The sequence below is a fragment of the Zophobas morio genome, unplaced genomic scaffold, assembly GCF_036711695.1.
Source record: "Zophobas morio isolate AGI-343-1 ecotype UQ-CSIRO unplaced genomic scaffold, CSIRO_AGI_Zmor_V1 ptg000022l, whole genome shotgun sequence".
In the NCBI taxonomy this organism is placed as follows: Eukaryota; Metazoa; Arthropoda; class Insecta; order Coleoptera; family Tenebrionidae; genus Zophobas; species Zophobas morio.
The window spans coordinates 5,490,588-5,512,889 of record NW_026972127.1 but is presented as its reverse complement, the minus strand read 5'-3'; the positions used below and the strand labels follow the sequence as shown (position 1 = coordinate 5,512,889).

The following is a 22,302-nucleotide window of genomic DNA, read 5'->3' as shown; positions in this document are numbered from 1 at the left end:
ATACAAAATATTTTATTTGGCTGATTTCTTGTCGAAAAATCGTAACATACCGTTTGGATATTAATCCCTTTTGTTGTTAATTAATAATGAATCAATTGAAAACTCAACGTTCAAGTAATCACAATAATGTTTTACTTTAATGTGCTAATCTTAAAGAATTTTGAACCATAAAAGTCATCAAATTTTTAAAAACCAAAAAACTCATACAATTTTTGTCAACATTAGAAAGCACCCTGCGCTCAGCCTGTGTTACGTCTATGGTGTCATAGTACAACAAGTGTCGTTAGAGGCGCTACAGTCAACAGCTGTTATTATTGTCCTGTCAACTGTCAAGTTCCAAACCTTATTTATTTATAAATTCATTTGTCTGATTCGATGATCAGTTATAAGTTATAACTTGTAATACAGTTAACTTAAAATTGTAAAATTCTCGATTCTATAGTGAACGAGAAGTTATTATTTTAACTGGCATATAATTGTAGATACCATAACACAAGGTAAGATTTGCGTTTGTTAAACATTAGTAACAGTATATAGAGTTACTTACCTTTATTTATGCTTTTTATAACCTGGCGAAGACAACGCGGTTGTTGTAACGCCGCTTTTGATATTATTAAATAATATGAGAATAAATTTGGGGATAGGTAAAAAATAACAAATTTATTTATTTTTGTTCGCAGGTATGGCGGAAGCTATAAACCTAATGCCGTGTGTGGATCATCAACACAACACGTCAAAAAGAGCAATTCACATCTTTGAACAAAGATGTTTGCCAGAATTTGTTGTGGACAGGGTAGAGGCCGATAAATGTCCGGGAAATATGCCGTGCCGCTGGAGTCTCTTCTATAAATATAGAAATCCAGATCAACAATATGAAGGGGGAGATTGTGCAAAACGCATTACCTGAAGGCACCAATATTATGAAGCCATCAATAACACTTACAATGGTCATTAATGATGGCTCTTGCTACAAAATATGTTATGGCGTAATTTGCGACTGCATATATGATGATATCCCGTTTTTTGACGTTAATGACGACGGTTTATGTCATGTTGGTGAAAGCTTTTCATACTAATGTATTTGGACATAGAGAAACTAAATGATCAAAAACAGTAAAAAAATTGTAATTATGCTTTGTTAATCAATTTTTTAAATTTTGTACTTAATAACTATTTCGTTGGTTTTATATTAAAGTTTACCATGTACTTGACTCGCTGCCAGCTAAAGGGGTAGATCTGATAAAAAATGGTGTGTGCTTAACAACCCATATAGTTTTGCTTTTTAAATATACCTTTAAAATTAGGACAAAATGACTAAAAACAAAGTGTTTGAAGGGCATACTTTAAGTACCATTAAACATGTTTTAATAACCATGCACGTCAAATCAAAAATGGCAAAGCTGAAACACCCCAAAACTGAAAAATTTAAAAGTCAAAGAAAAATTGGAGAATCGAAGCACTGTAAAATCTCCAAGCTGAAAGAAACATCAGTAAATTGAGAAATTGAAAATTCCTCAGTTTTGTAATATCAATTTGTCTCTTAAAAAAGTAAAAATCGCAGTAACTATCAACTTTAATTATTATACAAAATACTTAGCAAAAAAGAAAGAGAACTAAAAATAGAATAAGATGCAGTAATGCAATATGTATAGATTCTTCTATTTGCAAAATCTGAAATATCGATATTTGAAAATTGTAATAATCAAAACATTTTGATAAACACTCTGTGTAAGAAAACTGAATCTCAGTTACATCACAACAAATCCCATACTATCAATTTTGTTATACGTACCTTTCAATAACACCCTGTATTATAAAGCTGAGAGTTTGTTTGGTTGAACGCGCTAATCTCAGAAACTACTGGTTAGAATAGAAAAAATCTTTTTATGTTGGATAGTCCATTTATCGTAGAAGTAGCAATGAAAAATTCGGAAAAACGGGAAAATTATTCTTCCTTTCACAGCTTCCGTTGCTTAAACGACTAAAGTTACGTAAAAATCATGTATGAGTAAAAGTTCTAAAAAAAAAGTCCGCGACAGCATATGTCTATCTTTGAAGGTCGACTCAGTATAACCTTAAACAGCACTGGTCATAAAAATTATTCTAGAACTAAAATTAAAATTGCTCTCTACTAGATTTCATCTATCTTTTAAACGTGCTTTTTGAGTTCACAATATAGTGGGAAAATATAGGCAAAATTCACTGTAGAAGTGTTCCAGAACTAAAATTAAAATTAACACATTAACATTATTTTTTGGGTTTACATAGAACAGTAATGGAAGTGGAAACGATAGTATTTATTTTAAAATGTCTAGTAATCTAAAGCTTACAACATTTTTAAAACTTTGTAGCATTTATTTATCTCTGTCCATTCTTACTTTTATTAAATTACTTTCATTCTCAACAAGAAAAATAATCATTTGTTTCAGTTACCATACATCATAGTGTGTCTGCTATTTGCACACTTTCTGAGAAATCACAGTATAGTGATAGAAAAAACAGGATGTCCAAAAAATATTATCTTTTTATTCTTGTTTTACATAAAATAGTAAGTGTAAACGTCAGTCTTTACTTAAAAAAAACAACCAATATTCAGTCCAAATTGCAGTAAAGCAGATAAAAAGTGTGTTACACAATACATACTTTTAATTTTATCTATTTACAAATATATTAAATTACTGAGCATTACAACATTAAAAAATAGAAACACACATCAAGGTTTGAATCCTTTGACAAATTCCACCCTTGCTGGTGTTAAACAAAACGCAGGAATCTGTGCATTGTGACACTCTGGACATCTTACACCAATATTCCAGTTGAAAGAGCCCACGTTTATATTACATTGTGGGCACCACAGCGCTCTTTGGAGAACCTTGCAGCAATCCATCCAATCAATTGGAAAAACAAAATACGCCATATTACACACTTCTCCCTGGTGGGTCTTGTGAGGAATCAATTGTGACTCATCTGCTAACACCCTACTACACTCCTTACAACAATAAACGTTGGCTTCTGGCGCTCCTGGACCCAGTCCAGGATCCTTCTGGATGACATCCTTACACTCTTCTGGCACCAACTGCATTTCACGTACTTGATTTGCAACTTTCTGCAATCTGTAAATTCTATAATTTGTGTATGAAGAGTCTACTTTGTACCCCATTTCGTGATAAAGTTTCAATTGCGCAATTAATCCAGTGTTGGGGCAGACCTTATTTCTTTGCTCTTGCACCCTTTCAAATGCTTCTTTATACAAAATGTGATGCTTTTTCATAAAAAAAGCAATAATAGTAGATGCGCTATGAGACACGCCATAAAAACAGTGAACCAACACACATCCTTTGGACAGGCCTTTTGAAATAAAAGCGTAAGTATCATCTAGGTGATACAATAAGTCGTCTTTTGGTTGATCGCGAAGACAGATGAATTTTGTGGTCAAATTTTCGTTCTTTACTATTTCATGGGGTAGTGGAGTTTGATCGATCGTCAGAATGTGCGTTATATTGTATTTTCTAATAGTTTCGAGATCTTTGGCTGCCGAACGATTTCCCAAATACAGATTCGGCTCAATTAGATCAATACTGATTCTTTTGGGCACCGTAACCATTGTACTTGAAAAACTATTACTACTAGTGTATATTTTATAAATAGTTTCAATACAAACCTGGTTTAAAAAAATCTATCACAAATTTTCAAAATGTAAATACAAGATGGCTTCCAGACGCCAGCAAATATGATCCTTAATTCACGAATCGAAATAGGCGAATTTCGATTTTATTGGCTGTGAATACACTATTAAACGACGGTTGAGGTAGGATGTCCTTGATTGTTTAAAAATTTAAAAGAAAATGGTGTAGTGGCTACACTGCAATATTAACTAGAATTTGTGTTATTAATTTGGCATTAGTAACGCTAGTAACATTGACATTGACATTTGGTACACTTGTTAATGAAATAGGGAGCTGCGGCGCATGGATGAAGCGCACGTGACTATAATATCGACTTCGGTATTTTAAACAGCTGAAAAAATACCGGCAATGGTCAAACAACTTCGAATTTTTTTAAGTAAATATATTGTTGCTTACAATTTAAAACACACTAAATTATTTCTTTATTTTGATGGTGCTACAAAATCCACTTCTGACGGTTTTAGATAAAAACCAGGAACTTGTTTGGCGCCACATTGACACTCAATACCACCAATCCAGTTAAACCACCCCACATTCGACTTACATCGTGGACAATGCAGTTCACTGTCGATACTATTAGTAACCTTCATCCAAGCCACAGGCATAACAAAATACGATTTGGCGCAAATTTCGCCCTCGTGTTCGTGCGGAATTAAATTTGAACCCTTCACCAAAATCCGTTTGCATTTTTTGCAACAATAAGCTTTTGATTTCATTCCTAATTCTTCCAGTTCTGGATCGTCTTCAATGATGTTCGTGTTTTCCTGGAGCACAGCGTGAATTCGACGCACATAAAGAGCTACTTTTTTGATTTTAAATATTTTGTAATCTATGTTCATAGAATCCACTTCGTATCCCATTTTTCGATACATTTTTAACTGGGAGACAAATCCAGGGTTTGGATCTATATTATATCTCCCTTGTTGCACTCTGTTAAAAGCTTCGTCGTAAGTTAGTTGGTGTTTTTTCATTATGAATCCAATTACGACGGATGCACTTCTGGAAATACCGCCGAAACAGTGAACAAGTACAGTTCCTTTTGATAAACCTTCTGAAATAAAGGAATAACAGTCCTCCAAACGTCTTAATAAATCCTCGGTGGGCTCATCTTCGAGCATTATACATTTCATGGTAAAATTTCCGGTTTTTCCCATTTCTTCTGGTAGAGGCATTTCTTCACAGGTTAAAATATGTGTTATGTTATATTTTTGAAGAAGATCGATATCATCGACGGTTGGTCGACTTCCCAGATATAAATTTGGTTCTATGAGGTTAAGATTCGTCCCAATTAACGGCACTAACTTGAAATAATTTCCCAACTTTTTATACACCGCGAACATCGATATTTTGTTCATTATGTTTTATTTAAATAAATATGGGCAAGTTATCAACAAAACCTGCTAGTACTGTTTGAAAAATAATGTTTTCGAGTGGTGGACGTGTACTAGTGATAAGTTATTAACTAATGCGCATGCGCGCAGTTTTTTTTTTAATAGAATGCGATTCATTATCAGTCGACCGTTTGTAGGTTGTGTCCATATAAGCCATTTATTAAGTAGGTAAAAGACATGTTGTTGTGCCACATAATAAATTAATAAAAACCTTATCATTATTTACGTTTAACACGAAAGCAAAAACACAGCTGTTCATAAATTCCAAGAACTACTTAAAAGTTGCTGATTATTTGTTTTTATTCACAACATTTTTACGTTTTTAAATTTTATAAGAGAAAATTAAATTTTTAGATATGCAACCAACAATATAAGAGAAAGTGATAATACGAGATGAACGGATTTATCTTTCCAGTTCACTTAGTTTAAGTCATTCACTCTAAATTTCTCTACACATTGTTAAAAAATAAATCACGCGTCATCGATACTTCCTCATCCTCTCCCCCTTCGAAGAAAAGGCACCACCTATTCTTAATTATCCCCTTCGGGCTAATTTCCATAAAACCGTGTTAAAAATTAATTAAAACGACGGCAACAAGCGGAGATTCTCCTTAATATGTTGCACGTTATCGTCTCCATTATCTCTGTTTTAGTGCTTATCTCGAGACTCATTCATTTTTATGGTCGAGTTGTGAGTGTCCATTCATTACCCAACCAGATTACAGAACGTATTTTATTTTTTTTTACCTTCCGATTCAAGAAACCGGTCATTTAGAATATTGTTATGAATGCGAGGATGGCTACGGGGCGAAAATCCGGTCGACGATTCGAGGGGTTCGTGGGTTCAGTGACTCCACAAAGGACGCCAGTCCCTTGGGGAGATGCGGATTAGTGTCGATTTTTCTGAGTTCTTTAAAGTAAATGTAATGTGTGAATACATTCCGCCATTTTGTTCTAGAATGTAATAACTAATAAAATAACAAGTTTCATGTATCACTGGTTTGTAATCAAGGCCGCCACATTAAAGTTAAAATATAGTTTGTTGTGACACTTATTTACATCAAAACACATATTTATTCCACAAGCACAACCAAAGCGGATGATAACGAGTGTTGTTTACGAGTTTGTTTAAATAATTATAAAACGCACGTGTATTTTTAGTACGAGCGGTGACAGTACGTGTTCAGATTATAACGAAGTTTATACACTGAATGACGACTTATCTACATCACTGAGTATAATTTTTTGCAATTTTTTAACCATTTACTAAATTTTAAGCAAATATGAACATGAATAAGTGGCACAATTTTTCCAGTGTATTTCAGTCTAATAAGTAGGCAACCAATAATTCAACTTCAATGCTAAATTTGCTACCTACGTCGAAAACTTGGCCCCGCCGCCGCCACTGGACGTCAATTCATCGTCATGCCCCATAATCAAAACCCAATATGTTTGATTCGTTCCCATAAATTATAGCACTGACGTGCTTTCGGATTTTCTCGATGTTAAAAATGTGCGCTGCGTCCAGTTAAAGCCTCGCGTTTGTTATGCGTGCAGCGATTCGCACGTTTCCTGTTGGAAATGGTTTTATAATCATCCACGTTTCCGGATGGCGGAGTGATCTTTAATTGGACTTTTCGTGTGTGATGGAAGGCCGATTTTTTGTGGTAAATCCCTGTTTTATCGAGTTTTTAATGGCGCTAGACATAAATCGCAATTATAGGGTCGAGCTGTAAAGTTGGCAGTATGTGGTGGGTTATGGCGGTGTTATACCTTTACGGGCTTTAAACAGGTGCGGTTTTGCTTATTTTTGGGTGATTTTAGAGTTTTGCAGGGGCGGCGCGTGATATAGGGCGCAGGGGCAAGAAACATAAAATCATTCCTATGTTTTCAACCGGTTCATCCCCCTCATAATTACGCCATAAAATTTGAATGTTTCGGGTAGGGTTCGTTTGACGAATGGTTAATTTTAGGTCCTGTCTACGTTTCATAGCCTCTGCAGTATGAAAAAGTAGGACCGCATTTTCGTCTGTTGGATTGATTGTTGTCAGCTCTCTTTACTGTCCCACTGACTCACCAGGATATGGAAGGTGTGATAGTAATACTAAGTTTTTGTCTCTTTACGGATACAAGTTGATAAATTATGTCTTTAGGCGAGAGTGTAATAGTTTTGGCATCTCTTTACATAATTTATTTGGCTTTATTCTTATATTTTCTTACATAAAATCATTAATTAGGCTTTCTTGGACCTGTAATGATTCTCGCTCGTCCTCTAATACCACTGGTGAGACGGATTCATGTAGTTGCTGTAAAATTATTCCCTTCTTAATTGAAAGCATTAACAAGTTCAATTCTATATCTCATTATAGTTGGTACACCTGAGCCCCAGCAGAACTTGCCTAAAGAAGAAATCTGTATCAATGATCTCGATGCAGCAACGAATCTTTTAAAATCAATCAAACCAGATTTTAAAGGTCGATTCATAAACTTGCCGTTGACGTTGCCATTGAAACTTGGCACTCCGTTGGGGTGACATTCGAGATGCAGTGCTGCCAACTTGTAGGAAAATCCCCTTAAGAAGGGGGGACATTTTTTTGCTTGACAACACTAATTCCAAAACAATCAAATTTTGATACAGATAATGAGGTCCACTAAGCCATTTAATCACCTGTTTACCGAAAGCCTCATATTTTAAATAGCTACCATCATTTTCTGCACTGTAGACGTTTAAATCAACAAGATTTATTGCTATTCGTCTCAAAAACAGATTAGGTATTATTACTACGAGGGTTTACATTTTACCATTTTTTCTTATCTTAATATGTGTAGTCTTCCTTTCACAACAAGGAAGGTAAAACATGTTTAAAATGGTAAATTTTTGAAGGAAGGTATCGATTTTGCCAGGAGACTCCGCCCCTCAGTCTGACAACGAATGAAAAATTCATTAATTAAATTCATCAGGCGGATGGGTGGGACTCCTCTTTTGGTTTTCTTTTTTAATTAATACATTGAGTGTTCTTTGTTTAATACGATTACTTAAGAATATATTTCACATGGTAATTTCTCGTAGAAAAATAACGATTTTACATTTAAGCTCCGCCCCTCGGCTTACGACGAATAAAAAAATAATCAGAATTAAGACAGGGTGGGTGGGCGGGGCTTCATTTTGCCTTTTTTTTTCTTAATATGTGTAGACTTATTTTAACAACAAGAAACTTAAAACATTTCTAAAGTAGTAATCAAGTTAAATCTTCCATTTTTCTTCTACTCTTCCATTTTTCTTCTACAATCTCGTTAAATACGGCAAAAAAACCATCACAATTGAGATTGGCCGCGTGGGCAGGGCTTATATTTTGCCTTTTGTCTTAATATACGTAGTCGTCTTTTCAGAACAAGAAACTTAAAACATGTTTAAAGTGGCAAATTGTTGTAAGCCCCGCCTTCTGATTTGACAACGAATGAAAAATTCGTCTCAATTAAGAATGGAGATCGGGCCGGGTGTGGGTGGGGCCTAATCTTTGGCTTTATTTTTCTTAATATACGTAGTATTTTGTGAAAAACACGATACTCAAAAACATGTTTTTAATTTCTGGTGGACAAATAAGGATTTTGCAGTTAAGCTCCACCCCTTTGGCTCACGACGAAAAAAAAATTATCACAATTAAGATAGGGTGGGCGGGCGGGGCTTATATTTTGCCTTTTTTTTCTTAATATGTGTAGACTTATTTTGACAACAAGAAACTTAAAACATTTCCAAAGTGGTAAATTTTTGTAGTAATCAACTTAAATCTTCCATTTTTCTTCTACTCTTCCATTTTTCTTCTACAATCTCGTTAAATACGGCAAAAAAACCATCACAATTGAGATTGGCTGCGTGGGCGGGGCCTATATTTTGCCTTTTGTCTTAATATACGTAGTCGTCTTTTCAGGACAAGAAACTTAAAACATGTTTAAAATGGCAAATTGTTGTAAGCTCCGCCCGTTGATCTGACAACGAATGAAAAATTCATCTCAATTAAGAATGGAGATCGGGCCGGGTATGGGTTTAAAATGGCAAATTGTTGTAAGCCCCGCCTGACAACGAATGAAAAATTCGTCACAATTAAGAATTGAGATCGGGCAGGGTGGGGCCTAATCTTTGGCTTTATTTTTCTCATATACATAGTATTTTGTGAACAACATGTTTTTAATTTCTCGTGGAGAAATAAGAATTTTGCAGTTAAGCTCTACCCCCATGGCTCACGACGAACAAAAAAATCATCACAATTAAGATAGGGTGGGCGGGCGGGGCTTATATTTTGCCTTTTTATTTTCTTAATATACGTAGCCATCTTTTCACAACAAGACATTTAAAATATGTTTATATTTTTGCAAGGAAATATGGATTTTGCAATTATGGGGCGGAGCCTAATTGCAAATTCATTATTTCCTTATACAAGTTTTCCACTTTAAACATGTTTTAAGTTTCATCTTGTGAAAAGAAGTCTACACATGTTAAAACAAAGAGGCAAAATTATAATTTTTTTTATTCGCCGTGTACCAAAAGAGCGAAGTTTAACTACAAAATACTTATTTCTTTACAGGAAATTAAAAACATATTTTTGAGTATCGTGTTGTTCTCTTCATACAATATATATTAAGAAACAAAGGCAAAATATAAAACTCTGCCCGTTCACCCCATCTAAATTGTGATGATTTTTTAAATTTTTAGAACCTTCAAACACGTTTAAAATGGTAAATTTTTGTAAGGAATTGAGACAGGGTGGGTGGGCGGTGCTTATCTTTTGCCTTTTTTTCGTAATATGTGTAGTCTTATTTTGACAACAAGAAACTTAAAAAATTTCTAAATTTTTGTAGAAAATAACTTAAATTCTCAAATTTTCTGCTACAACCTCTTTAAATACGGCAAAAGTTGAACCTCAAAGTAACTGATTCAATAATATACAGGTTTGTTTAGAGGTGGCGGTGTTGTTTTTGCCACTAAAAACTGTTACTTTTGCATTGAGATCGATTTTTCATCAATAACCAACATTTTTCCTTCTGTTGATATTGTCGGTGCAAGAGTGATTACTGATAATTGGCATAGTTTATTTATAATTTTTTTATAGTTCGATTTATTTTTTGACTCATTGACTTTCCTGAAGATTACTTTTACCGTGGATTCTCCCAATGCAATTCAATTATTAATTGTAACAATTATCTTCTGGACTTGGCTTTTTTCTAATCTTCATCTAGTCAGCATGGTTTTGTGCACCATTACAAATTTAGCTGTATTTCCCCAATATATGTCGCCACAAAGTCATTGATAGTAATGGACAATGTGATGTCACATATACTGATTTCGATAAAATAGATCATTGTTTATTACTGCAAAAGCTCTGTAATATTGGCTTCACAAATCCGTTATTGAAACTTTTAATCTCTTATCTGACCACTAAAATCTCATTTGTGAAACAGAAATTTTAGCTTCTGGCGTTCTACAGGGATCGAACTTAGAACCCTTGTTGTTTTTACTCTTTAGTAAAGATCTTCCTGATGTTATTGCCTGCAATAAACTTATGTTAGCTGATCTCAAATTATACATGGAAATTTATTTATCTCAATTGTAGAGAATTTGCAAATAAGCGAATACATATCTTATTATTTTTTCTTTGGTGAGATCAAGACTGGAGTACGGAGCAGTTATTGGGTACCCTAGGCAAACCATCGCAAGGAAATTGAGGCTGTACGAAGAAAATTTTTAAAATTCTTAGCTTTCTTACTAGACGGTGTTTACCCCCCACGTGGATTTAATTGTACATCACTGCGTGTTAAACATTGTAGAATTGTATTATATGATTAAGATGTACTCTTATTATGTTTAAGGTTACTTAATTTTTTGTCAATTTTCTAGTTATTTTTTGGTTTCTGTAAGTGGGATTTCGTCCTGTTGAAATCAACAAACATTATTATTATTATTATTATTATTACCTACTGTCCAAATTTAACAAACGAAGGCCCCGAAATTCTTTTACATTACTTAAAAAAGTTACCAGGGCCCCCAAGTTCTTTTCTGTTATACAGATTTCGATGTGCTGATTCCAAGAATATAGTATGTTTATGGAACAGGATCTTTGAAACAGAAATTCGAAATCTACAAAAGCATGTCTTTAGGAAATTTTCCAAAAAGGGTCGAAATTTTGAGGAGAGGGAGGATTGAAAATTGAGCTGTTGTAAAATTTATCTACAAATCCATAAATCTATTATATATCGATCTCGACGTATTTATTTGAAAAATATCGCGTATATTTGGTTGCCTAGTTACGCCTACTTCAAATATATTTTTATTGTACACCCGTTATTAGGTACATGCGTGTGTAGGTACGAATTCTTTGTAGGTATAAAACCGTAAATAAAATACTTCTAGCATTTAATAAAGTAGGGTTTTTATTTGGAAAAAGTACAAACGCAGTAAATTAAAATTAATTGTCCCTCGACTCATAAATCACAATCTCCAAAAAACAAGCAACCATCGAACAGAAAGACGCTAAAGTTAGTTAAATTAGTTTCCCGTAAGTTTTTGGCTCTCATCAGCAACCATTCCTCTTGGTTTCGGGTAGCAGGACAACTGGAAGCTCCAATTTTGGAGAAATTGGATCCGTGACAAGTAGGATTAAGGATTGGGTTTCGTAAATTGTTATTAGTGGATTCTATCAGAGATATCAAGTAACTGGGATGGGCAAAGTGAAGCCTTGATTATGTTAAGCTCATATTGTAAAACACGGGTTGCCACTTGTCTTGTAAGTGAGGAAGGCGGATCGAGTTTACTGGTATGAAAAAAGCCGCAAAAACCGGCGAGAGCAAGTCGCGATGAAGCGTAGCGGAATTAATGCCGCTGCAGTTTTATTTTGTTGGAGGCGTTTAACTTCTTTTAGGAATGAATGCTTTGATTAAAATTGTGCAATAAGACCGTCAGCGGGGATGAAGTGTTTGAAAAGATACTGCGAGAAGAAAAATGTATGTTGTTTGGGGGCTTTTGTTAGCTTTATGTCTAAAGGGACACTATTAGATCACAATGGGTGATTGATATGGTGGATCATTGCCGGAAATACAGTTCAGGATGTTTTTAGACAATATGCAAAAATCTGATAAAAACTGTAACACCAGTATTTTCCACCCTTAACCCCATCATCTCTTTATGCATGAAATTAAAAACTCCTGCGTTTTCCAGAATTTACCCCCTCGGCAATAAATAACAACCGCCAAAACTGTATCTTCCGAACTTCCATATTTACGAATCCCTCGCAAGATTTATTCCCTCTCCTTTCTCCCTTTCGTTTCCTCCCACATCCGGCGATAACGTCCGAAGATTGCATTTTTGATAAAGCACATTTTCGCCGAAACTTGTCACATCCACAATCTGACCATTACGACTCCGTGACCAATTAAAAAGCCATTCGACACCCGGAATGGCACTTGTATAGAAAAAGCGCGATAACGATCGTGATTTATTCCTGCAGGAGTGCGTGCGCTCGTTAAATCCTGTCTTATTGCGTCTTGATCCAGTTAATGACCTTGGGAAGCAGGATAAGTCGCAATCGGTGGGTCGCACGTGCCGCTGCGACAAAGGGCTCGCCAACAACGGCATCACGTCCTTTGCCCTACCGGTATTTGACGGTTGCACCAGAGGAACACGAAAAAATACAGGAACAGCTGCATCCGTCGGGCGCACGTGTCGGCTTGCTGTGGTGGAGAGCCGGTTTTAACCCCGAGGGATGGAGAGGATAGGGATTTCGTACGATCAGCGTGCATACGAGGCGGTGGCTCTTAACTAAACAAACACGAATTTGATATCGTAGGTGAGGCGGGGAAAAAGGGATTCCGGTGAGGGATTTTTTAATTGAAGCGAATTCGAAATTTTTAAGTCATCATTGAACAGAGACTGTCAACTTCGGGCCCCTTGACTCGAGGGGAAGTGTTGGATCGAGTAAAGTTTTTTGTAAAAAAAAGTTGTCTGAGGCAATTTGGAGGTCGAATTAAATCAGCTACGTGAAAGAATGAACGTATTGATTTAATAATTTTGAATGCAAATATCGAAAATTGAAATTACTATCACAACTAATTATGATTCATGGGAATTACAACAGAAAGCTGCATTAATTAAGAACGATATGCAAATATGTTATTGCAGTAATAGAGAAATTAGAATAGCAAGAGAAAAATAATACCGATTTTGAACTATTTTAGGACACTACTAGAACTAGAAACCAAGTCGTTCCAGGTGGACCCGGTTTACGGTACGCGGCCAGACTGTCGCAATTAATTGAGTTGGGTTTTATCCCAGGCTCTCGATACGTTGACAAGTCAGCCTTTTATAATGGGGATGGGTACAGTGTGAGAGCTGATGATTGTTAGCTCGTTAAAAATCTGATTCGAAATGCCAGTATATCGGCAGCTGTTCCCAAAGTACGCATCGCTTCTTTTATTATCGGGCCCGACTCCAATCAATTGATTGCATCAGAAAAAAGGAGGAATTAATCACCGGAGCGGAACATTTCACCCAAAGCCACTTCCTACAACTTCACTTTATTAAATAATAATCCCTCGTACAGAGGACGAGCGAACGGAGGAAACATTTATAGGACGACGCAATTACAACTTTAATACAAACGGAATTTGGATGTCACTGTTTTTTGAAGCGGCGTCTGATATGTTTTGATAGTGCGGTTTGAGTCTGATGGAGGCGGAATTTAAGTTTGTGCTTAGAATTAGACACCGTGGGAAAGAAAAGATGAAAATTGGTCGATTTGTAGTGTTTCGTTTAGGTTTTTTATTTTCTTTTTTTTTCGGTTATTCGATTTTTCAGTGTTTCGACTTTATATATATATTTTTGTTCTTTCAATTTTTCGATCCATCAATTCTTTAATTTTTCAATTCTCCAATTCTTTAATTTTTCATTTCTTCAAATTTTCGATTTGTAATTTTTTGCTTCGGTTTTTTTTATTTTCTTTATATTTCCAATTTTTCAATGTTCCGATTTTATAATTTTTTGTTTTTTCAATTCCAATTTTTTCAATTTTTCGTTTCTTCAATTTTTGTTTTCTTCAATTTTTCGTTTCTTTAATTTTTCGATTTGCAATTTTTCAATTTTTCGTTTCTTCAATTTTTCTTTTCTTCAATTTTTCGTTTCTTTAATTTTTTGTTGCAATATTTCAATTTTTCACTTTTTTTTGTTTCTTCAATTTTATGACAAATAAGTACATATTCGAGATTTCATTTTTAAATTTTGCAATTTTTCGATTTGCAATTTCACGATTTTTCAATTTTTCATTTTTTTTGTTTCTTCAATTTTCAAATTTTCAAATTCATAGATTGAAAATTTCTCGAGTTTTCAATTTTTAATTTTTCAATCTATTGTTCCTTAATTTAGATTTCTTCAAATTTTCGATATGCAATTTTTGGTTTTGGTCTTCTATTTTTTTTATTTTCGCAATTTTTTCCGATTTTATAATTTTCTTTTTCAGTTTCAATTTTTTCAATTTTCCGTTTCTTCAATTTTACAATGTTTCATTTTTTTGCAATTTCCCGAGTTTTCAGTTAATAACTTATCAAGTTTTAGATTTTTCAATTTATCATTCCACAGTTTGTTGTTTCGGTCTTTTATGTTATTTATTTTTAAAATGTTTCAGTTTTTCGTGTAAAATTTTTCAATTTTTTGAGTTTTCAAATTTTCGGTTTTCATATTTAGGTTTTCAATTTTTCGTTTTTCTACTTTCAGATTTTTACATTTTTGGCTTTTTCAATTTCAGGTTTTTCAGTTTATCCATTTTTCAATTTCCTTTCTTCAATTTTTGAATAATTTTATTTTTTTAATTTTAGGACTTTCGAATTATACAATTTTTTCAATTATTGGATTTTAAAACTTTTTGTTTAATTTAATTTTTCAATTTTTAGATTTTTAATTTTTCAATTTTTCTATCTTACACTGTTACAGTTTTTTCAATTTACACTTTTGACGATTATCGAATTTTTAGGCTTTACAATTTTTCGATTTTTTAATGTTCCGAATTTGTTTTGTTTTTTTAATTTAATTTTTTTCAATTTTCCGTTTCTTCAATTTTTTCATTTGCAATTTTTCAATTTTTCATTTTTCATTTGAGTTTTCCAATTTTCCGATTCGATTGGCGTTTTCTTTCTAATTTTTCGATTAATTAATATTTTTCGATTTTTAAGATTTCTATTTTTAGTTTTTACAATTTTTCGATTTCTTAATTTTTCATTTCTTCAAATTTTTGATTTCCAGTTTTTGGCTTTGGTTTTTTTATTTTCTTTATTTTCAGAATTATTCGAATTTTCGAAGTTCTGATTTTATAATTTTTTTTCAATTTTTAAATTTTGAAACTCTTCGATTAAAAATTTCTTGAGTTTTCAATTTTTAATTTTTCAGTTCTTCGATTTTTTAATTTTTCATAAAATTTCCCCAAATTTCCGATATTCAATTTTTGGGTTTGTTTATTTTGTTTATTTTTACAATTTTTCGAATTTTCAAGTTTCTGATTTTATAAGTTTTTGTTTTTGCAATTTCAATTTTTTCAATTTTTCGTTTCCTCAGTTTTTCGTTTCTTTAATTTTTCAATTTGCAATTTTTCAATTTTTCATTTCTTCAGTTTTTCGATTTGCAGTTTTTGTTTCGGTTTTTTTATTTTCTTTATTTTTAAAATGTTTCAGTTTTTCTATGTCCTGATTTTCTAATGTTTCTTTTTTCAATGTGAAATTTTTAAATTTTTTGATTTTTCAATTTTTCGATTTTTCTTTTAGATTTTTTTTTGAGTATTTATTTTAAATAGCTGTAATAATAAATACAATTCTAAATTTTTTCACTTTTTCAATTTTACGATTTTAGAATTCTATCATGTTTTTGATTTATTCGATTTTTCAATTTTTGGATTTTTAAATAAAATCTTTCACTGTTACAGTTTTTTAAATTTATACTTTTGACGTTTCCCAAATTTCTCGATTTTTACAATTTTTCGATTTTTGAATATTCTGATTTTGTTTTGTTTTTTAATTTCAATTTTTTCAGTTTTTCGTTTCTTCAATTTTTCGATTTGCAATTTTTCAATTTGTCATTTTTTATTTGGCTTTTCCAGTTTTCCGATTCGATCGGTTTTTTCTTTCCAATTTTTCGATTCATTAATATTTTTCGATTTTTAAAATTCTCTATTTTTAGTTTTTCAATATTTCGATTTTTCGTTTCTTCAGTTCTTCGCTCATCCATCTTTTCGATTTTGCAATTTTTATTTTTTTCAGTGTTTCGTTTTTTCAATTTTTTCCGATTTTTAGTTTTTCGATATTCAATTTTTCGATTTTACAGTTTTTTGATTTTTCAACTTTTCGAATAAAAAATGAAAAAATTACAAAATTGTAAAATTGAAAAATCAAAAATGAAAAAACGAAAAAATAAAAATTTTAAAAATCTAAAAACTGAACTTTTTAAGAACTTCAAAAATCCGATAATTGGAAACCCAAAAAATGCAAAATTGAAATATTTTAAAATTGGAAAATCGAAGAACTGAAAAATCGAAGATTGAAAAATTGAATAAATGAAAAATCGAAAGAAGCATTGAAAAAACAAAGGAAATGAAAATAAAAAAATCCGAAAAATGAAAAATAAAAACAAGAATTTGAAAAACTGAGGAAAAGAAAAATTGAAAAATCAAAAAATCAAAAATTGAGGAACAGAAAAATGTAAAGTTGAAAAAACAAAATTAGGAAACCGAAATAGTGAAAAAATTGTAATGTTAAAAAATTGTAAAATCGAAGAAAAAGAAAAAACGAAAAACTGAATTCAAGAATTGAACAGATTTTCAAAAAATTGTAAGTTTTAATTTTGCGAATTTAATTCTTTTAAAAAGAATCCTTCCATTTATTAATCGTTTTGAGTACCCCCTATAAGTAATTCTAAAAATTATGAGATGACGTCATTAATTTTTCGGAAAGTGATAAACGAATAAAATTTGATTAACGGTTTACCGTGATTACGATTAATTTCAATGTTTTCAATTTTCCGTTTCTTCAATTTGAAATTATTCAATGTTTAATTTTTCAATATTTCGATTTTTCGGTTCCTCAATCTTCTGATTTTATAATTTTTCTTTTCTTCAATGTGAAATCTTTGAATATTTTGTTTTTTCAATATTTCTACTTTCAGATTTTTTCATTTTTCATTTTTTCAATTTTAGATTTTTCAGTTTCTCGATTTTTCAATTTTTCGTTTCTGCAATTTTTGAGTTGCAATTTTTTTAGTACATATTCGTTTTAAATAAGTATAAGGATTGTAATAATAATTAAAATTTTAAAATCTTTTACTTTTTCTATTTTATAATTTTAGAAAAATTTTACCATTTTTCAATTATTGGAACTTAAAATTTTTCATTTATTCGATTTTTAATTTTTCAATTTTTCGATCTTCCAATGTTATTGTTTTTCGACTTTGCACTTTTGACGATTCTATAATTATTCGATTTTACAATTTTTGGGTTTCCCGATTTTTCGATTCGGTTCGTTTTTTCTCCTTTCCAATTTTTCAATTCATTAATATTTTTTGATTTTCAAGATTCTCTATTTTCAGTTATTCAATGTTTCCATTTTTCGTTTCTTCAGTTCTTCGATTTGCAATTTTTCGATTTGGAATTTTTCATTTTTCAAGTTTTCCGATTTTTTAGTTTTTCGATTTTCAATTTTTCGATTGTTCAGTTTTTTGATTTTTCAACTTTTCGAATAACAAAAAACGAAAAAATTGCAAAGTTGTAAAATTGAAAAGTACAAAATGAAAACTTTGAAAAATCTAAAAATTGAAAATCAAGAACTTGAAAAAAAACTGAAGAAACGAAAAATTGAAAATTTGTAAAACCAAAAATTGAGAAATAGAATAATCGAAAGTTGAAAGAACAAAAAATTAGGGAACCTAAACACTGAAAAATGGAAAAAGTGAAAAATTGAAGATTATGAAAAACCGAAACATTGTAACGCCAAAAAAACGAAAAACTGCGAATTTAAAAAAATAACACGAAGACAAATAAATCCACCCCCTATAAGTAAGTAATTCTAAAAACTGTGAGTGCATTGATAAGCCACAAGTCATAATATTTTGCATATTTCAGAGAGGATTTTTTCGACAAAATTTTGAGATGACGTCATTAATTTTCCGGAAAGGGACAAGGGTTTCCGGAAACGAATAAATTTTGATTAAAGATTTACCATGTTTTTACGTTTACCTCAAAGCGTCTGCAAGATTTCAAAGCATTCGGTTTCGTAGTTTCAAAGTTAAATTGTAAAAATTTAAAATTAAATAAATCGAAAAACTGGAAAATCAAAAAACCTAAAAAATCGAAAAATGGAAGAACTGAAAAACTGAAAAATCGAAACATCGAGAAATCTAAAAGTCGAGACATTTTTTCCAAAATGTCGACGTTGTCACAGTTCATGAATGGATAAATTTTGATTAACAATTTACGATGCTTCCGATAAACTTAAAACGTTTGCAAGATTTCACAGTATCCGATTTTGCAATTTTGAAGTTAATCTGTCTAATAAAAATCGGGACAGACGGTAGACAGACATTTTAGATTTACCTTATTCAGCGTAAGATTTATTTGAACCCTCCTCGATGCAGTTGTTTCGCAACGACAACTTCAGTCTTATTTTTGATTTTTGTTGGCACTGTCAATTAAGTCGCGACTAAACATTGCACCCCCAATGTCCCAATTATACAGCCAATTCCTCTGCCAATATAAATTTTATCGGTATTGCCATTTCGCCATTAAATCTCCCTTTTATGCCACATTTAACGATTCCCTCTACAAATCTCTGCATAAAAACCAAACTGCTTGCAATAACAAAAGCACACATTTAATTAATTTTTCCGTTGTCGCTGTTTCTGCTAGTCAGCAGCTCGGCCACCTCCCCAGGAGCTTCATTAATAATTCATCCTCCCAAAAACAATCACTTCTTCATTATGTTGTTTGTAAAGCTGTTATTATTGGAAACGTGATTTGTTGCCTAGATATAAGTAACGCCTCGCATCCGGGCCCTAATAATTCCACTTTGCCTCCTGAGGATTCTCAGATACGAACATAAATATATGCTGAAGGGGTTCCTATACTAGCCCTCCATTATTTATTTAAGTGGCTTCCAGGGACGTACGTGTCCATATTAATAATAATCACGCCGAAAAACACACACACGCACATTTCCGGTATTGTTAATTGAGTACTCGCGTGTGTGTGGAGGCGGCTGTGTACAGCGCGCACTTTTCAAATGTGCGACGTTGCCAAGCGGACGCTGTCAACGAAACGTCAAAATGACACCGTTTGAGAACGCACAGGTGGTACAAGCGGAGCATAAATAATTGAAGAGCAAGACATGCAATTAAAGGAAGTGGACCGTTTCTCGGATATGGAAATAAATTGCAAGGGAGGAAAAGGGCGTAGTGTGGACAGGAACTAACGAAATATAAATTAACGACATGGACGGAATGAGGATGTACTGGAGAAAGTCGTGTTTTTCGACAGAAATGTACTCCGTTTCCGTCGATCTGTCTGTCTTCTGTCTGAAAATTTGTGACGTGATCTGAAAATGTATTCAACTGATTGTTTTTCAGTTTAACTATTGTAAAAAATAAATTATCAAATTTCCGCCACCTCTTGTCTCTTATATAGTTTTTACTTACTTACTTACTTTTACTTAAGACACTAACCTAACTAAACTTAACAACTAAATTTATAAGAGTAACTAAATTTGTTGTTAAATTTATAAAATAAGATATGAGTAAATAAGATAAGAATTCGTATTGACTCTTCATCCTAGATATGCAGATTTTTGGGAAAAAATCAAAATTGTATAAGAACATTAAACAAGATTTCGATTTTTCAATATTTATTTCAATTTTTCAATTTGCCCTTTTTTTTTAATTTTAAATTCTCCAATTTTTAATACAACAGTATAACCTCTATAATCCGAACTGAACTTGGTTACTGCACGTGTTGTATTAAATTTTTGAAATTTTTAAAAATTGCGATATTTTAGTGTACTGAATTTAACTAATTCTGGAAAAAGGTTGAAGTTATCGAAAAATTGAGGCCGGAAGTGACTTCTGCTGCTCCAAATTTACAACAAAAAGTGTTTAGTTAAATGTCGATAAGATAAGATACGACTGATTTTGACAAATGACATACCTTGTAAGAAAATACAGGGTGGGTGGGCGGGGCTAGTAATTGATAAGGTAAGACTGATTTTGGCACTTTTGACATGTTCGACCACTTTTCAACTATTTTCGAAAATGTTTGTTTCTGTTTTTATTGTCTTTCTTTTTTCAATGTTCATATTCTACAGTTTTTCTTTTTTTTAATTTTTTTTTAAATTCTCAACTTTTAGATTTTGTCATTTTTGTTTCTTCAACTTTTGAACTACAATTTTTCTAGTTTTCATTTCAAATGTACTAATAACTAATAATTATAACTAAAAAAATTTCGCTTTTACAATTTTAGGATCTTGTCCTCTATTTCCTTAGATCTTATCTGATGTCATTTGCCAAAATCAGTCTTATCTTACCAAGTACTAGCCCCGCCCACCCGCCCTCTATTCTCTTAGAGATTATGTCATTTGCCAGAATCAGCCTTGTCGTACCAAGTACTAGCTAAGATAAGACAGATTTCAGCAAATGGCATTATATAAGAAAATAAAAGGCGGGTGGGCGGGGCTAGTATTTGCTAAGGTAAGACTGATTTTGGCACTTTTGACATATTTGATCACTTTTCAACTATTTTCGAAAATTAGCCGAAATATTTCCTTGTAGATTTCGATATCCAGAAGTCATTTTCGGCTTCGTTTCTTCGAAAATTCCTACCGTTTTTTGAAAAATTCCTAAGTGAAATATAATAATTTTCAAAGTTTTGTCAAGATAGCTCGGTAATTTTTTTTCGATTTTTAGAAATAAATTAATTTTTTATAAATTGCGTACTGACAACTGTAGCATAAAATATAAATGTAAAATCGTACCATAAAATATATCTACTAAATTATTTGTTCTAATCTGTACTAAAAATTTTGAGGTTATGAAAACATGTTGAAGTGTACATTGTCGTTCAAGTAGTCCAGTAAACCCAAAGATGGCACTACCGCAATTTATAAAAGTTTTGAGATTTATAAGGTAACGTTGACTGAAAAAACACCAAAAAACAAAAAAATACATAGTGGAAAATTTTATTTTTGAAATAGTTGTCTAAAAATTTTGAAAAAATTCCAAAAATATAGCGAGTTTATGGTCACGGAGCAACATTTTCGAAAGAATCAGTAGGAAATGCGAATTTTTGAAAATTTCTAAAAATTTCGATATTTCAACGGTTGATTCTGGGAAAATGGTTGCACTTATCAAAGAATCGAGGCCGGAAGTGAGTTCTGGAGTTCAAAATCTATAAGAAAATGTATTTAGTTTAAGTTTCGAAAATGTCAAAAATTGGCCGAAATTTGAAGAAGGGGGGGACCATTGAAAAAATTTCACTTTTAAAAAAGTTTTCTAAAAATTGTGAAAAAATTCAGAGACGTAGATGTCGACATGCTGATTCCAAAAATATAGCGTGTTGATGGTCACGGAGCAATATTTTCGAAAGAATCAGTAGGAAATGCGAATTTTTGAAAATTTATAAACATTTCGATTTTTCGACGGTCAATTCCGGAAAAACGGTTGCAGTTATCAAGAAAACGAGGCCGGAAGTGAATTCTGGGGCTCGCAATCTACCAGAAAATGTATTTAGTTAAGTTTCGAAAATGTCAAAAATTGGCCGAAATTTGAAGATTGAAAAAATTTCACTTTTAAAAAAGTTGTCTAAAAATTGCGAAAAAAATCAGGGACGTAGATCTCGACATGCTGATTCCAAAAATATAGCAGGTTGATGGTAATGGAGCAACATTTTCGAAAGAATCAGTTGGAAATGCGAATTTTTGAAAATTTCTAAAAATTTCGATTTTTCGACGGTCGATTCCGGAAAAACGGTTGCAGTTGTCAAGAAAACGAGGCCGGAAGTGAATTCTGGAGCTCGAAATCTACCAGAAAATGTGTTTAGTTAAGTTTCGAAAATATCAAAAATTGACCGAAATTTGAAGAAGGGGGGACCATTGAAAAAATTTCACTTTTAAAAAAGTTGTCTAAAATTGTGAAAAAATTCAGAGACGTAGATGTCGACATG

At 32.3% G+C, this 22,302-nt stretch overlaps 1 protein-coding gene and 1 long non-coding RNA gene across 3 annotated transcripts; one reads left to right on the top strand and one right to left on the bottom strand.

The window, feature by feature from the left end:
* Positions 1-333: 333 nt before the first annotated feature.
* On the top strand, positions 334-1,173 carry LOC135133607 (uncharacterized). The gene is made up of 2 exons (XR_010281180.1): positions 334-497; positions 681-1,173. It is a non-coding gene; the product is annotated as an uncharacterized LOC135133607 (long non-coding RNA).
* Positions 1,174-2,515: 1,342 nt separating this feature from the next.
* On the bottom strand, positions 2,516-5,120 carry LOC135133706 (dual specificity protein phosphatase MPK-4-like). 2 transcript variants are annotated; one of them, XM_064062189.1, is made up of 3 exons: positions 4,083-5,120; positions 3,662-4,017; positions 2,516-3,617 (listed from the first exon to the last, which is right to left on the bottom strand). In XM_064062189.1, the coding sequence occupies exon 3, from the start codon at positions 3,602-3,604 to the stop codon at positions 2,714-2,716; it is 891 nt and encodes a 296-aa protein (XP_063918259.1). In that variant the 5' UTR covers positions 3,605-3,617; positions 3,662-4,017; positions 4,083-5,120; the 3' UTR covers positions 2,516-2,713. The 2 variants fall into 2 exon arrangements, with proteins under 2 accessions (XP_063918259.1, XP_063918258.1); XM_064062188.1 differs by lacking the exon at positions 2,516-3,617 and having other exon boundaries at positions 3,668-4,017.
* Positions 5,121-22,302: the final 17,182 nt, after the last annotated feature.